The sequence below is a fragment of the Merops nubicus genome, unplaced genomic scaffold (genome assembly GCF_000691845.1).
Source record: "Merops nubicus isolate BGI_N331 unplaced genomic scaffold, ASM69184v1 scaffold16430, whole genome shotgun sequence".
In the NCBI taxonomy this organism is placed as follows: Eukaryota; Metazoa; Chordata; class Aves; order Coraciiformes; family Meropidae; genus Merops; species Merops nubicus.
Window position 1 is genome coordinate 12,938 of NW_008582338.1, and position 17,663 is coordinate 30,600.

The 17,663-nt window shown below is 42.2% G+C and overlaps 1 protein-coding gene across 1 annotated transcript in view; it reads left to right on the forward strand.

Moving 5' to 3' along the window:
• The first annotated feature begins 213 nt into the window (after positions 1–213).
• The window catches only part of LRP8 (low density lipoprotein receptor-related protein 8, apolipoprotein e receptor), a 41,177-nt gene continuing 23,727 nt past the window's right edge, over positions 214–17,663 (forward strand). The window contains exons 1-3 of the mRNA XM_008937492.1: positions 214–217; positions 650–778; positions 17,247–17,609. Coding sequence (XP_008935740.1) covers positions 214–217; positions 650–778; positions 17,247–17,609 — 496 coding nt within the window. The remainder of the gene's footprint in view (positions 218–649; positions 779–17,246; positions 17,610–17,663) is intronic.

Consider the following 17,663-nt stretch of genomic DNA (forward strand, 5'->3'; position numbering starts at 1 on the left):
GGGGGATGTGGGGGGGGAAGGAGGAATGTTGGCAATGCAAAATAGTTATGAGGATGAGCTTTACAGCTTACTTGGTTCCAGATTAATCTGGCAGATCTTTTTCATAGCTGTATTCTTTCACATACTGGGTTTTTTGCTTCTGCAGGTCTTCTTGTGTCTTCATGTCTTATGTAACAGTCACCTTTAATTTAGGCTGTTAGAGTTAAGCTTAACATGGGTGAGTTCATGCTTCTGCTTGCCACTTTTTCTCAGGTTTACTGACAATAATCTGACTACATCGTTAAATGTAGAAAATGCCTTGCAATAGCAAACGTATAAATAAACTCTTGAACTAAAATTAGGTAATTTCTTTTTCCTAACTTAATTTGAAGTAGTATTTTCAGAGTAGCTGGTGTTCGAACTTTCTGGGATTTTATTGGAATAAACAGTGGCATGCTTTCCTCACCCCACACCCCTTTTTTTTTTGTCATATAAAAGTATTGTGCTCTCTTTTGGGGATCACATATGGGATGTTGACTTGGGAATTCATTATAGCATCTCAGGACTGAAACATACAAACTAAAAGTAACTTTAAAATTGTCAACAACGTTCACAATGCCTAGAATTTCATTTGACGTGGTTTTTTTTTCTCTTTATTTTATTCTTCCAGCCAAGCAAGTATGTCCAGCTGAAAAAATTAGCTGTGGAGACCTAAGCAACAAATGTATCCCATCATCCTGGAGATGTGATGGGCAGAAGGATTGTGAAAGTGGTATTGATGAGGCTGGTTGCACTCCTGGTGAGTTAAAGTGATACTTAAATACATATACAACATCTCCCTTTAGGACTTTAAAAGTCTTAGAGTGACTATTGCAAATTGCATGTAAAGGGATGACTTTTCCTGCCAACAAGTTCTTTCACTCTACATTTGCAGTGCTCAGTAGTGACTTTTAGTAAAAGAGAGGAAAAAGGGATTCCGTAGTTGGAGCTGGGTGGGGAATATAAAGTGAACTCTGTGGAGAGGAAAGTATTCTTTCACTACTGTAGCAGAATCTAGTTGGTCAGTTTGAAGCACAATTATCAAGGTTAATACCCAGTTGATGTGGTAAGGACTTAAATAACAATGTTTAAACCTTCCTCTGTGGCAGCTCAGCAGCTTACTGCCATGTACTCCTCCTGCAGGGTGTAGCCCTACGGAGGAAAGCTTCTGCTGTGGTAGGATAGATAGACCTGCACATTTCTGTATTAATAGCTTGGTGGTTTCACTTGCCAGAGAGAGAATGATACACTATTTACTGTACCCATTTTAAATTCAGTCCCTAAATGGCCATTGCCTTTTATTAGGCCTTTCTCTGCTGAATGAAAGGGCTCTTTAACAGTGTTCTCCCTCTGTGAAAACTCCTACACTGTAATCAAGCCATTTCTCAAATGCTCTTTTTTGATACACTAAACGTATTTAGTTCTTTATGCTTCCTGTTGTCAAATATTTTCTTTTGAATGAATGGTTGACTCATTTTTGTGGCTCCCTTCAGTATCCCAGCTGATTTTCCAAGTTTCTTTTTATACAGACCTCCAGAACTTAGGGAATATCAGTCTTACCAGTCTGCAGAAGTAAAGGCACTTTTCTGATATTGTTCTTTTATAATTCTGTTTGTCATTATTAAGTTATTTAAATCATTCCAGGCTATTAAGAAGGTATCTCATGCTCTGTGTAGTTACCAATTCATCAATATTTCTGGTGTTGCATGTGATACCAGCAATGTTATTTTTAATTCTAGATTGCTGGTGAGTGCATTGAATGATTACATGCAAGCACATGTTGATGTTTCTTCACTTCACTTATGGGCTCTTACACTCAGTTGTGTAATGAAATACGTTTTATGTGAAAATTTGTGGTTCTGAGTAAAGCACTGTAGCTAAATGTATTTTTTTTTTCAGTCAGCCTTATCAAATTAAATCTTAATAAATATTTTACTGCCTGAGCAACCTCTTCCAGTGTTTAGCTGCTCACTGTAAGAATATTTTTGTTTCGTCCTGATAAACTTTTTCCTTTGTAACAACTTGTGGCTGTTGCCTCTTCTCCTTTTGCTATGTACTTCTGAGAACAGTTGGCCTCCAGCTTTGCTGTATCACCCCTTCAGATATCAGAATGTTGCAATAGTATCTTCCTCTGACATTCTCCAGCTTAACCAAACCCATGTCTCTCAGTGCCCCCTCGTATCTTATGTGCTTCAGCACCATAACCATCTTGCTGGACTCCCACCAGACCTCCTCCAGGCTGTGAATGTCTTTCCTGTACCGTCAGGGTGGCACAAAACTGGATATAATATATCAGATGTCACCTAAAAAGTACCAGCTAGAGGAGAATAACCATGTCCCTCTACCCACCGGCCTCACTTTTGCTAATGAACCCCAGTGTGTGGTTTATTACAGGTGAAGTTCTGATGCAACTCATTAGTTCAATTAATTACATATTAGACAACAAGTTTTTCAAAGCATCTGCATTCCGTGTTGCACATAACTCAGAAGTCCAGGGGTAATGGTAGCAGGTGACTGTGCTGCACCTCTGTGGCATAGTTCCAGTTGGGTTAGCTCACAAGGAGGAGGCACAGGCTGCCTTATGTTGCCTTCTGTTTCAAGTGGAATTAAGTGCATGTGCATGAACAATTCCTAAGAAATAAAATTGTTCTGATTGGTGACGTGTCCTGGTCCTATGTCCTTTAAGCTAATATTTTTTAGTTAGTTTTTGAGTCTTTTGCTTTCTGTATGAAACTTCCAGTGTTCAGTCTGTAGCATGTGCATTTTTTTTTTCCTTTGAATGGGAAGCTTGAATTAGATAGAAGTTCAGAAGATAACTGTAAATGCTACTGAAAATATTATTCCTTTCCCAATATGAGTTCATGAAATGAAAACAGTTTTTATACTGCTGGCTGCCTCCACTAATTTAATGCTGCTGGTGCTTCTCACACCAGTAGGAGTTGTCTTATAGAGTCTTTTATTTATAATAAAAATCTACTTGAAATTGCTTTGAACTTTTTTCAAGGCTTTAGGCAACCCCCAAAATATATGTAAACATGTTCTGATGCCACATAATTTCAGCATTTAAGTAATAATTTATTGCTATTAATGGATTTAGAAATAGATGAGTGTTTTTCTTCTAGATGTTTCAGCATCTCTGGTCTTGCTTATCTTCCACATTTTTAGTGGAAATTTACTGGAAATTTAATCCATGGATAAATTACTGTCTTCTGATCATTGTTGGGTAGCTCAGGTGAAATAAATTAGTGCCTTTTATCCAGTTCCTTAGGACTGTTGTCCCCACGTAGGCTGACACCTTGGTGGGTGCACATAGGCAACCTCTGCTGAGGTTTGGCTGCTGAATCTGAATGTGGGATAGGCCATTCTCTGGCCAGACGACCAGGCAGAAGGACACTGACAGGTAAACTTGGAACTTCCTGGCTACGTGGAAACAGCAGAAGTTATCAGTCCCAAAATCTGTTGATGCAGCACCTTTCAGAGGCATTAAACTCGCTTTGAGAAGGACACAGGAGACACTGCTGAATGGCTGTAGTGGGAGCATTCTCAGTGAGGTTGCTTGTCAAATTAAGATGTTTTCCTCATGGATGAGAACAAATGTGTTAGCTGTTTAAACTCTGAAAGCTTGTGGAGGATTGATACCTATCCTCTCTTTTATCCAAATCTGATAAACCTCACTAAGTCTATCCACTGATACTCTGTTAACAATCCCATTTCTTCTCTGTTTAGAATCCTCCTTTATCCATTTTCTCTTATCTCAGCAGCACATAGTATCCTGACCAAAACAAACATCTGCTACTAGTTTCAGACCTTTTATTTTTTTTAACCTCTGCCCTCACATTTTCGTTCTCATTTTAAAGAAGCTTTAGCACCATCACCTGCAGCCCCCTGAGCAGGGCACCCTCTCATAGCTCAGGCTGCACCTCTTACAGAGCTGACCAACTTGTCTTTAAATAACACATCTTTCTGGATAGACGTTTGGAAGGGAGTTTATTTGTGCTCAGGATAATTTATCTCTTGAGAGTCTGCATGTGCAATAAACAAATGGAATATGACTTGAGGATATTGTGAGTGAGGGCATCCAGAAGAAAAACCCGTAGCTCTTTCTAAATCCATGTTAGTAAAGCTATTACTTCAAGCTAATGTGACACTTGGAATATATTTTAACTGTGGATATTCCTATTTCGTCATAGGGATAACTGGCTCTTAGTATAATAATTCTTCAAAGGGACTTAATATGGAGTTTATGAACATTACTTGAGCCTGCATTTCTGTGTGGGTGATTTGTACCACTAACAACTTTGTGCTGGTATCCAAATACAGGAGCAGGGTTTGGTTGTGCTGAGGCTCTGCAAGTGCTTGTCCCTATGTCAAAATGTTCACAGTCCAAGTTAAGGGAGGATCTACTGCAGGAATGTGCAGGAGAGGCAAACCAGAATTATGGTAGCAGAATTATCCAAAACTGTAAAAACAGTGCATGTGTAGTATGATTTTTCCTCCTATGTCTGCTTCTGGCCTCCAACATGTTGCTTTTCAGATACTATTTTGGATTTGGTAATTCTTGATGGATCTTTCCTCTCAGGATTATGTAATTGCTTTTTGAATCAATTTGAAATTTATTCAGTATAGTCAGTGTTGGCACTAGCATGGCCAGCTGGAGGGAGAAAGCTGCTGCTCAGAAATTCAGGGAGAAAAGTACAGAACATGAACAAGAGCATCTTCTGTTTGGGTTGGGTTCTCCGTTGTGCTTCGTATCAGCCATGTCCTTGGTGTGGCATCTTGCACAAATGGAAACAAACTGGTGCTCTACACCCCACTCCTTTGCTTTTGGTTGCTGTTGAAGACTTGTTTGATTGGTAACCTGTGTGATCTGAAAAATGTTTGTCACAACAGCACTCAGAATGCCTTTCCTTCAAGGAAGGAAAGCATTTGCAGCCTTGTATGCAGTCCTTGTGTAACCCCCTTTAGACAAAAGGTACTGCTGCAGATAGCAAGGTCTGGGCTAACCTGAGTGTGGGTGTGCTGAGCAAAAAAATGCATCCCCTCAAACAATAGGCAAGTCAAATATTTCCTTTGAGTTCCTCATCTCCCCCTGTAAAAAGCAATTGTTAGGAGTAAGCACAGTAGACTGTATTCATCTGAAATAAGGGTCCTGTTTGCCACGTCTGGAGTGAGAAATAACAATTTTACACATGAAGCCCATTACAAATACAGATTTGCACAGAGTTGTGTAAAATGGCCTTTGCTGCTCTGGTAGCAGTATGAGGAAAGCTGCTCTTCTCATTAGCAGTCCAGGCACTGGCTTCATCAGACTGCTTAGAAGCCATTATCAATGGTTGATAAGGCAATTTATTGTTGTTGTTCACCCATGAACAAGGAGGAGAATGGTGTGATTTCGAGGAAGAACATCTCAAGGAAGCAACAGAAGCTGTGAACTGCTTAGTGTGTAGGGGATAAAGCACCAGTGATTGGGATCCAGATTTGTGTCTACACAGGCTGTAATTGCACCAGGGATTAATTGCAGGTGTTAATCCTTGCGTGTAGGTAGGTAAGTGCCTGTCTGCCTAAATAATTTACTTCCAGCAGGTAGACTCTTAAGTCCACTGCAAAATTCCAGTGCATAAACAGGTTTTGAAAATGCAAACATCCACCTTTTAAAATGCAAACATTTACCTTTTAAAAATGAGAGTATATAAAAGGAAAAAAAAACTAACTTATTTTTCAGATCTTTGGAGCAGAAGGAATTTGTGTCTTTACAATATTAAGTGTGCCATAGTGACAGGTCAGGCCTAGTCCTCTAAAAATAAATATCCATAGTTAATAAGGTAAGAGCAGTCTTGAATTTGCTGCCTTGGAGGTGCTGGCATCCTCTTACTTCCCTGGTTGAGGATTTCTGCTCCCAGCATTCCTAACCTTTGTCACAATTGATTGGACAAGCTTAGGAACATGTTTACTGAGACTAAAAAGAGAAATTAAATATGAGACACTGTAATTGAAGCACCACAACTCAGGGTCAATCTGGACTTTGCTAGCTGCTGCAGAACTTGTTCAAGCTCTGCTAAGAGAGGTATTAACTGGTGTTTTGTCAGCTGCTCAGGAACACAGAGAGCATTTCAGCATGGCTTTAGGACAGAAGAGCTGCCATCCTGTAACAAGTGGCAGGGGCATTGAACCCCTCTAATGCACTCATCACTTGCTCCTCCTGACAGGATTCTTGACAGAGAGCACAAGGCTCTGGCCACATCTCTTCTGGCTGTGTTACTGGTTCTCACTCAAACCACTTCTTGCACACAATATGGAAGTTATGTCTTGCAGATGGGGATGGAAGTGAACCATTATCCCCTTTCCCAGTAGTCAAATGCAGTGAAATGATGCATTCATTGATGTATTGACAGCATAATGAGCTATTTTCCCAGAACATGGTTTGTTGTGGTTAGCTATTATACAGAGACAGTGATCCATGGGAACTTGTGCAGGTCACAAAAGTTCTTATATTCATCTCTTGAAGTTATCCAAAGGTTAAAGCCAAGAGTTCCTGCAGGAGTCTCGTGACAGTGACAGCCTCATTAGTGAGAGCTCTTCTTCTTTTGGCCCTTGGCCTTCCAGCTTTTCATTCTGACCATATGTATCAGAATTAGTTCTAGATTTTTCAGGCCAATGGTACAATATACCAGATTAAAAGTGAACAAACTGGGTAAAGTGTTTTAAATTAATAAGGGAAACAATAGTAAGCACAGTCTTACTCAGCTGTAAGCCACATGTCATTTCCATGCTAGCTCACAGCCTTCACATTTCTGTGGTAGATGTTACTTAAAAGATCCTCAAGGCAGGAGCTTGTCTCTTACTATTTCCTGGCAAAGTTCCAGGCACATCTGTGACTCCATAAAAAGCAGCAGTGCTTGCAAGTGAAGGGTCCTTTTCTTGGAAGGTCCAAGTGCAGAAAACTGAGTCAACTCTTTCCAGTGCCCTGCTTAGTAGCCCTCACGTCACTTGGGAACCATTGGCAGAAGGCAGAATTTAAAGCAGGCTAAAGCTGCTCTGATCCCTCCAGCAGATCCACCTGGTGATGAGCCAGCTGAAGTGGGGAAATTACAAAGCTGATCTAAACCCACCTTCCTACACAGTCTTCTTGCACCTGCTCTCACATGAACTGACCTTTCTGTGGACAGTTAAACTGTTCTATTATTATACTGTAGCCATAAAGAGCATCATGTTGTTTCAGCATCATTTTCCTCTTCATGCAGTAAAAGGTACTTGTTTGCTGCATCTTAGTCACATTTCCAGTGCTACCTGTGGGGCTTTAACTATACTGATTCTGCCATTCCATATCTCCCCAGGTCCTACAAAGACGTTTTTACTTGGTGGTAATGTAGCACTAATTTTATCTTCTTTTGTACCCTGATAACATGTGCTTTCATCAAACTTACTAATTCTGTTGATTACCTTCATTCACAAGCTCAGTGCACAGTGATGTACTTACTGTTCCTCAGAGGGAAGTCAAACCCAAAGGATCAGTTTGCCATGTGTTCTCCCTGAGACACCCACCAGTCTCAGTGGGGTTAAAGCCCATAGTATTGCATTTGTGCTTGTAGAGGAAATATTTGTCTGCTCTCACTATTCGTTATTATTTCAGCATGTGATGAAAAGAGACATGGCTGGCCTGAAATTCCTGTCATTTTGTAGAAGGCAGCTGTAACTTGAGTTCACTTGCCATGCTGGAGGAATTTACAATTATTTCCAAGAATGGAAAGAAAATTACTATAGATTTAACAAATGAAAGTCCTTCATAAATAAGATAAGGTAACACAGCAATGATATCCTCTGGGCTTTACATGATGTTTAATTACTGGACAGCTGGAGGGATTAATGCTTGTGCATTATGCCCTGGCTCTCAGAAATTAAACATGTACAGCTGCCACTTTATCACTGCTTAAAGTATTAGAGCTCCTTCAAAAGCAGGAGTAATTGCAGAAAAATCCCCATTGTTATTTAGGAAAAATCTCAGCCCACAATCATATTTGTCCTGAGCTCCTTCAGAACAAAACAGCAAGAAAAATGAGATAGGTAGTTACCTTTAATTACACTCTTACAGGAAGAGTGCAGGTGGTTACATTTTTAATATATTGGATGCTTGTTGTAATTAAATGTAAAATAGAGCATGAACCTAGGCAAGAGGTAAGGTAGTCATTGCAGAAGTCCAGAGTTAAACCCTAAAGCCGTGGCCTAAGCTGTAGCAGGGCTCTACCTGCAGATGGTTGGGACCAAATGGCTTTGTTTTCACTACTGCTGTCTCTTGGGCTTAGGTTTGGAACAGAACACAGACAGCAGAGTTTGCTAGTCCTGAGTGGTGCCTGGTTCATGACAGCAGCCTCTGGTGATGGCCCCTCCACGTTTGCTCTGTGCTGATTCTTCAGTGACAGAGAAATTGTCCCTAGCGGTGTGTCCCATGAGTGGCTTATTCTTTAAAGCACAACAGACAAAAACACGGTAGGACAAGAAGACAATTTAGAATTTGTTACTTTTACAATGTTTCCCTGAAGGTATGCTAGGAAAAAAGGATAGATGCAAGGAACACACTGCAAGCACTCAAGTCCTGCACATCCCAAATGAGAGTTTTTCAGAGATGGGGAAGAGTGGTATGAAAGAACTGGGTTTATACAAAGATTTGTGGATAATTAAAAGGAAAGCAAAATACTGCTGGACTGCACATTACCTGTGCACACACAAGCTTGGTCTTGCTACTCTTTCTGTGCTTTAGCTGGAGAAGTTGTCTCTGATTCTTCTTTCCAATCTCATATGTCATAATGTCAGAGGATCCAGAACTGGCCTGTAGTTAGGTTTATCTTCTGAGCAGTCTGTCTTTCAACAGTTAGAGCTCATGCAGTTGAAATAGCCAAGAAATTGCACCTCTTACTGCCAAAATACGATTGTATTTCACGTCCCTGAAGTGCTTTCTTCTTAAGAATGGAGCTATAATTCTGAACCTATTCATCCAAAAGGAAGAATCTGTTTAGTTTTATTAAGGAGAATCTTCTATGGCTGTCAGTGCCAAGGATGGTGTTGGGAAGGCAGATATGTGGGTAGGAGTTCCATCCTTCAGTGGCCATGGGTCCATCTGCGTTACGCTAATTAACGAGTGCTTAACAGTTATGCTTCCTGAACATATGATCTGAAGACAGAATCAAAATCAGTTACCTTGAACTCAGTACAGTCCCACGCAGGCGAGGATTGTGTAATCTTTGATGCAAAACCAAAAAAAAAGATGGTTTATGAGTCATGTTAATGGATAAAACAGCATTTGAAAGTTTTCTTATTGGCTGAAGTACACTATTTTGATACAGAGGAAGATAAAATGGTTGTGTTAATTTTGCTTATATTTTGCAAAAAAGTTATTTGATAAAATATAACTGGGCATATTTAGCTTGAAATAAAATACACAATATACACTTGGCTTTCAAAGAAATTTAAAATAATTGCTTATTTTAATAATTGCTTATAATTGCTTCTTCATCTCAGCCCAAATCCTGCAAAGCGGTGCCTTCTATTTCAAAGCTGCAGAAACTGAAGGGCAAATCCTAATGCCATAGAAATCTCACTGCTATTAATAGGAGTGCAGTTAGCATATGACCCTTACACTTTTAATTGCAGTGATTGTCATTCATTGCTTAAATTTTCCATTTGAGTGGAAAGTATAAGACGCTTTTTCTGAAAACGATTGCCATTCTTTTGTGGAATTCTGGGTACATTATGTGGGTATGTTGTTTGCATCAAATAATAGCTGTCCCCCTAATATCACATAACTGAAAATGATTAAGGGCTGGTTGTTTCTTGGAAAATCTGTCAATCTCTTCCCTCTCTCGGAACCATCAGAGTAGTCTTTTCTTTATAGACTTGGTAAAATCTATAAAAACTTTTATAACTATATAAAATATAGTATGTGTTCATAACCTTGAATCTGGCTGCACTGAGTTATGCCAGTTGTCTCACTGTATCCTCAATGCTTCTTTTCTAAGGTGCTCTCCACTTCAGGTGACTTGCAAACTTTATTTCAAAAGCATCTTTTAAATTCTTGTTGAACTTACCGTTAAACACACTTTGGATCACTCTTCCCAGAGAAACATGAGAGACAGTTGGATAAACTGGGGGGAGTGGGGAGGAGATGGGACAGCTCCCCATGTTCTCTTGCTTTGTCAGTCCTCCAGAAGAGTTAATAGTGGCGTGTTCTAAGTGCAGTGGATATTTGTCTAATAGTGAACTCTAGGAGTCCTTTTGGGGTGTGCACAGTTTCCATGACATGGGAGCAGCTGCACAAGCAGTAGCAGTGCACGTAGCTTTGTAGTGTTGTTGCCACTCCCTTGTTCCTTATCTGCATTCAATAAAGAGAAGTATTGTAGATTGTTACAAAGCTCCAGGTTTCCTTTATAGTTATGGCAGTACAAAAGACTCTATTGATTCTGGTGGGATGGTTCAGTTTGGGAAACTGATTAAACTGGTGCCGTCCCTGTGCGTGGGAATGTGTGGGTGATGATGAAGTGGCAGGACAGCAACACAGCTGCAGACCTACAGACATGGGTTTGGATTCCTTACCTTTCCCAGGCAGGAAAAAAAACAAGAGAGTTTGCACGTTTTCTGAGAATACAGCAAGTTGTGCCAACGCTTGTCCTGAGCTGGACACAATGAACCAGAAGGCAGTGGAGAAAACAGGCAGGTGTAATAAGGCAGCTTGTGTCACTGGGGTGAAGGTGAGATGTATGGAGCAGGCTTTTCCTGGCAAAGTGTCTGGGATTTAAGTTCTGCAATGGCAAAATTAACTCCTGGTCATGCAGGACGTGCTGTGCAGGCAATCCTCATAACCAGACCTGCTGAATCCAAGAGGGTTGTGTGTGCTGCTACAGGATCAGGGCCCTGTTCAGTAATGCTTTGTTCTGGTTGCTGGAGAAACGTTTATCTGCTCCTCAGAAATACAAAATTTTATGTGATAATATTAGAGCAGGTGCTAGTTTCTTGGATGTTATCAGCTGTTTCCAAGGGATTTGCCAAATTGGTGTAATTTGTAAAGCTGCCATTTTAATAAGCAAGTCATGTCTGAGGGAATAGGAGTGAACCTGTCCTGTACAGGTTCCAATTTTTGAAGTCAGAAAACAAACCCACTAAACACATTCTGGCATATTTTTTTTTTCCATTTAAATTTGGACTAGTACCAAACATCTCCAATCAGATTCAGCTGATTATATTCCAATCAGAATATATAAGAGTATTACCAATATCTTTATCCCCCCAAGATCCCTATGGGATGTTTCAGAATTTAGCAAAAAGCAGCACAGTGCCTACCCTAGGCATTGTGACCATCCTTTTTTTTTTTTTTTCTCCCAACCTGCTTTATTCTTCCCCTAAACCCTTCTACACTGGACTCCCTTGTTCTTATTTTGAGGTCATTTTCAGTCATTTAGCCAGAAGGACCTGTAATAAACTTCCTAACACTTTTCTGGTATGAAGTAAAATTAAGGAGACTACAAGCTTACGGCACTTAAGCAAGATTAAAGACAGGGAATAAACTCAGTGTTAAATACCTTTTGTATGTAAGCTGCCTCTCTCTGTAAATTGTGGGGTCATAATTAATGCTATTTTGAGAAAATTAAACCACTTTGATTGAATATGTGATTCTCTGGAAATATATTCTGAGTTAGTAAATACATATTTGAACCAACTATTATTTATCAGCAGGGGCTTTGGCATCTGGCTGCTCCGTTATAATTAACTAATACTATGCAAATACTGCTACAGAGAATAGGAAAATAACTCGTTTGGGTTTGAGGGGAGCAGCGTGGCAGAGGCAGTGAGTGCACACAAATATTCCTCTGCAGGAGTGCATGAGATGGCTCTTTAGCCACATTAGTGAACTGAACAATATCAGGCATTACTATTCCTGCTGCAGTCTTCCTCTGTGTGGGCCTTGCAGTATCAATCACCATGGCAACAGCCATGTTTGTGGGAGACTGCCGTTCAGCAGCGTTATTCCCTCCATGGGAGGCCTGTCATTTTTTCAAGGTCATCTTCATTTACCTCCATCTCTTTTGCTGTTCTTCTGGAGGGCAGCTTTCCGTGGGAAACTTGTCCTTCTAGGGATGAAGCCATGCTTTAAAGACTGGTGTTTGACCCAAGGTGTGTATGAAACGTTCAGATGTTTGGTAAGCACACCAAATGTCTGCAGACAAAACAAATAGTTTAGATACAATTAAGCCTGAAAATATAATAAATAAAACTAGTATGATAACAACATGGGTAGCTGGTCTGTCTGGACTCTGTGACCTCCTTATCCATTGTCCAGCTCAGAGGTTAGCTTATGTGGGCTGTGGTAGCTGGGTTTGCACTTGCTGCAGAATACCTGGGCAGATGGAGCTCAGGAATTCCACTCCTGCAGCCTTGTGGAGCTCAGATCCTAAGCCGCACAGCCTGGGAGAGTTTGTGAAGTCCATCAGCCTCTCCTGCAAGTGTTGAAGCAGTGATAAATCAACAGCAGATCTCTTCCCCCCTCAGTGCAAATGTTAGTGTGCACAAATCATCCTCTGCCTTCTTTAGAAGGTCCATTGTCAGAGAATACATTTTGAGCCACACTTTCTTTAAGTTGCTTTGGGGAGGGTGTCAGCAAAATACAGTGTAATAATTCATCTTATTTTCTTGTCTTCAGAAACAGCAATTGCTGTTATCCACTTTACCACAAATTTTACCAAATCATTATCTTTCTTTAAGCAATTCATGTAATTTCAAGCAGAACTGACTTTTTTGGAGAAGAGAGATGAATTAAATATCTGACTCCTACTGAAAAGCTGGAAAATCTTTACTTAAAGATCAGCAGTGTCAGCAGTCCATTGTACCTAATTCCCAGCTCCTGTTAATGATGGATATGCTGTTTATTTCATAGTCTGAGTTTTATCCAGATTCGAGGATCCATGCTTGGTAGAGATGTCCATTGTAGAAACATCATTATGTACAAATATCTACTTTTTGAAATTACAGTTCTCAAAGAGTGCTCTGTATCTTTAGAGCATTCTACTTTTCTCTATAAGCACTTAAAAAGCATGTGGTGGAATTATCTCAATTTTTTGGTGCAGTGCCTGAGCTAAGATTGTCCCTGCTGCACCGAGCTACTCACTAAAGCTTCTGGTTAAATCCTGTCTCCGGGCAAAAGAGAACCAGCCAGTACTGAAACTAACTCCACAACTGCAAAATCATCTTTTTTTTTTTGTTTTTAAACTTCTGTCTGAAGACCTGCTTCTGCTCCACACTCCTCGGGAGCTGTGACAAGACTGCAGCTGGAGGCAAAAACTGTGACAATTGTGCTCCATGTCTTGGCATATAGTACAAGGCAGAGATTAATGCAGAGCACCTCTGGTGTGTATTGTCTGTAGGCCAGAGCACTTGCACATCATTATTTATATGTGATATTTTGCTTCCTAAAACTGTGAAGAACCTTCATGGATTACAGTACTCTACAAAACTGCTTTTATAATTATGCCTATTTACTGCTTTGAAGCCTGTTGGTTAAACACTTCTTCTTGATAAACATTTGCAGGATCTCTACTGGGATCACTTCATATTTGAAGCAGGTTTTGCACCTTAGAGAATGGTATTTATTAATTTCTTTGGAATGAAGGAAAGCAACCTAATATTTGTTTCCTCTGTGTTGCATGAGTAAGCTTACAACAGGATGGGTAACAAAATTAGAGAATGCAAACAAATTGCTTAGCCGAAGAAGAAATACCCCAGTGATCATTTAATTACTATTTGCATATTTTCTAATGAAATGCTCTGGAGGCAGTGAAATGCTGCAGTGATGGGACTATCTAGGTCCTGTCTGACAGATTTGTGAAAGGACATGAAGAGTAAACTGTCCCTGTACATCACTTCCTCAACCTCAGCTCTCCAGGTGGTATGTGAAGTAGTTTGTGGTGTTTTTTATTAGGTTCTTCAGCACCAAACCATGCAGCAGGGACCTCGGGGAGCACAAGCAAGCTGGCTCTTGCCTAGGTACAGAGGGGTTGTAAGCAGCTTTTCTCCTCAGTTGCTTGTTTGTGCCGGAGCAAGTTCCCGAGTGGCTGGAAGCTGCAGCCTTTGCTTTATCCTGGCATGCCCTGCAGATTTGAGCTGTCAGAGAGGATAACGGAAGGGTGAGAGGAGCTGGGACGTTATCTACCTTCCCTTGGCCAGCCAGGAGAGCCAGCTGCCCACAGAGACAGAGGACTCTGCTGGAGGCATGTGTGACACAGAAGGAACCGTCCTTTTTGAGCTGGCCTGGAGATGGTTGTTAGGTCTAAAACTGAAGAGAAGGGGATTTTTGTTTCTTGAGTTTACCAGGAGGTGCCTTGAGGAGCCTTCTGTGGTGAGAGACCATGTGCTCCCATTTGGCACTGCCACTGGCTGCCAGTGAGTGCCCTGCAGTGGCCCTGTGACAGCTCTGGTGGCCATCCAGCAGCCTCCTTGTTGTGGCACACTGCTAGCAGCCCACCAGCCTTACTGGTTGTCCCAGCCATGTATGGCTGCTGTAATTGCAGGCAGAAAGATCTAAGCCCAGAGAGCTGCTCTTCTGCCTCCTAAGCCTTGTCCCAGTGCAGGTGACATCCTCTCATTGCTGGTGCCACTGCCCCTGGCTCTAGCTGCTCCACTGAGTTGCAGAAGTTGATCCCCACCTAAGGACTGTGTTGGTGGGAAGGAGGAATTAGCAGCAGCCAGACTGCTGTGCTTGTTCAGTGGAGGGAGAACTTGTAGTCTCTAGTGCTGTCATCACACTAAATTTAATTTTTAAAAAGAAATAAAATAGTCATGACCATGCGATTTTTCTAGCTAGCAATTCACAAGCTTCACTGAGAAAGTCCTCCTGAGAGGTTACAAAAGCTGAACTGCTTCTCTTTTCTGGCTGTGATTATCAGTAATTTTATATCTGTACTGGGATTTATAGGTGCAGAGGGAGGAGCTTTTGTGCAAACTTCCATTGTCTGTGTCCCACACGTGTGTTTATCATCACTAATTTGCCAACGCAGCAGATTTTGGAAGGGAAACACAAACAGACAGAAGGAGGGGTGGAGGTGGGACCACGAAAACATCAGGGGAAGAAAGATAGGCTCAGTGCAGTTAGGGGAAAGGAAATTAATGCACATTTGGAGTGTGCAAATCATTACAACCTTGCCCAAAAATTAGCGATCAAAGGACTATGCAAAATTTTGCCCACTGAGCTGTTTCTAAGAGTCATCAAAATAATGCCAGAAAAGCAATTTCTTCTTCTCAGCCTTCATCTGGTACAGAAACGGCACATAGTCCTAGAAGTATTCCTGTTTCTCATTTCCATTTTTAAATAGATTGGTAAAATTATGACTGGTACCTAAAATTTCCACTTGGCAGTTCTACATTATGCATCATCTGAAGAGACCGTTAGGCTACACAGCTGTGTACTGGGGTTAATAGATCATTTTATTTCTAATTAAGGGATAAGGTACTCAATGAAAACTCAAGGGCAGAATTTGAGTTAAAGCTGGAGCTTTTTAGTGGAATCAATTCTGCCATGCAAAAGTATTGTTGCGGGGTGGTGTTTAGATACTTCTCCACCAGCCTCTGCTGTTATTTCAGGTCCTTATATGAGGGATTTATCTCCTAATGTTAGTTGTATGATCTCGGTTCCCTCTGTTTGGAGAGGAGAATTATTAGCCCTTCCAAGGGACAGTACTTATGCCAGGGTAGGTGACACGAGTTGCCTCTTGAGGGCATCTCTATATATTCAAAATACTGTACTGAGTACTGAAGGAGCCTGAGCAACATGCCTGGACCAGATGATACTTCAGTGTCTAACACCAGGTGCTCCTTTGGGGACCACTACACTCTGTTGTATTTAATTATTGGTGTCAAGTTGGGCACACCGCAGCGTGCAGCTGAAATTGTCTTTAACATTTGTCCATGCTGGAGGGAGCTTTGGTCATAGGCAGTGCATGGTAGCGTTGCACCAAGCAAGGCAAACATCTTTTTCTCCAGAGTAGACAGATTGCTACTCTGATAGACACAGTAACATCTGGGAAACGCGGGACTCAATGGGACAGAGCACAGGGCGGGAGAGGGGGAAGTGTACTTGTCATGCTCTGATGTAAAACCACAGCTAACACACAGAGCCCAGTGAGCTCACAAGCTAGAATGTGTTCTTAACTGCTAGATTTTTCCCAGGTGAAAAACACACATAATATTTCAGGAGGCAATCACTGGGTTCCTGTTGTTGGCTGAAAGCTGGGGTGTGACAACTGTTTTACAGAGATTCTGCTGCTTTCCAGCAGGCTGCTGGAAAACTTGCCATTGCCACTTGCCATTGCAGCGGTTGGTACCATCTGAGCTGTGTGGTTTGTTGTAGGGACCTGCAGATATGGCAGTAAATAGTTCTGCTTCTAAAGGCAAAAAGACTCTCAGCTACAACATTAAAAAAAAAAAAATTGTATGTATATATTATACTTGTAATTTATTAAATCCATACATTTCCCATAGATGACTGAAACTGCAGAAGCTGAATTCTCTTTTACATAACTACCTAAAAGTACTTATGGAGCATTTCTTCAGGGGTTTGATTCCCCCACACCTTCCTGAAGTAAAGTGACTGAGAACTGCGCGTTGTTGGAGTACCTGAAAGTTTAATTTGAGCAGTTTCTCTGGTTCTGCTGTCCATTAGGCTGCAAGAGGAGAGCACTCCACTTCCCAGCTGACAAACGCCTCATTTGTATGTTAATGTTGAGTCGTGATTTCCAGAGAAGGCATTCAGCCTGTTCTGAAGGGCCTTACTGGCAGATTGCAACTAAATTGATGCTCGACTCACTAAATATTTACCCTACACATCCCACTTAATATGTCCAAAACCAGGCAGACTGTGAAATCCTGAAACCTGATGGAGTGTTTGTGAAAGTGAGGAGGGTGGTAATGCCCCTCAGCGGTGCCGACTGGCAGCCCTCCTGCCCCTTCTCCTTCGGGGCTTCCCGTGGCCCACGGAGGATGCACCCTGTGGCACGGCTGGGGAGATGACCACCGTGTCTTCACCTCCTCCTTGCTGCATAATGTACTACTGTGAAAAATGTCCGGGTTAGGACACCAAGGTGACGCTTTCGCATCCTCACCCTCCCCGTCGCGGTCGTTCCTGATGCGCTCAGGCCGGCACTGAGGGCCAGGCTGGAGACCTCCCGGCTCACCCCTCTGTTTGTATCCCCCAGCCTGTTCTCCCAACGAGTTCCAGTGCAGCAACAAGTCCTGCATCTCCATCATCTTCGTGTGTGACGGCGACGACGACTGCGGGGACGGCAGCGACGAGCGGAAGTGCTCCCCGCTGACCTGCGGCCCCAGCGAGTTCCAGTGCAACAACAGCGTGTGCATCCCGGCGCCCTGGGTGTGCGACAGCCAGCCCGACTGCGAGGACCGCTCCGACGAGGCCCTGGAGAGGTGCGGCGCCGAGGCCGGCGCCCTCAGCAGCTGCGCCGCCCACGAGTTCCCCTGCGGCAACGGGGAGTGCATCCACCTCAACTGGAAGTGCGACGGGGACGAGGACTGCAAGGACAAGTCCGACGAGCGGGACTGCCGTGAGTGTGGCAGGGCTGGGGAGGGCTGAGGGGTCCCCCCGCCCGGGGCGAGGG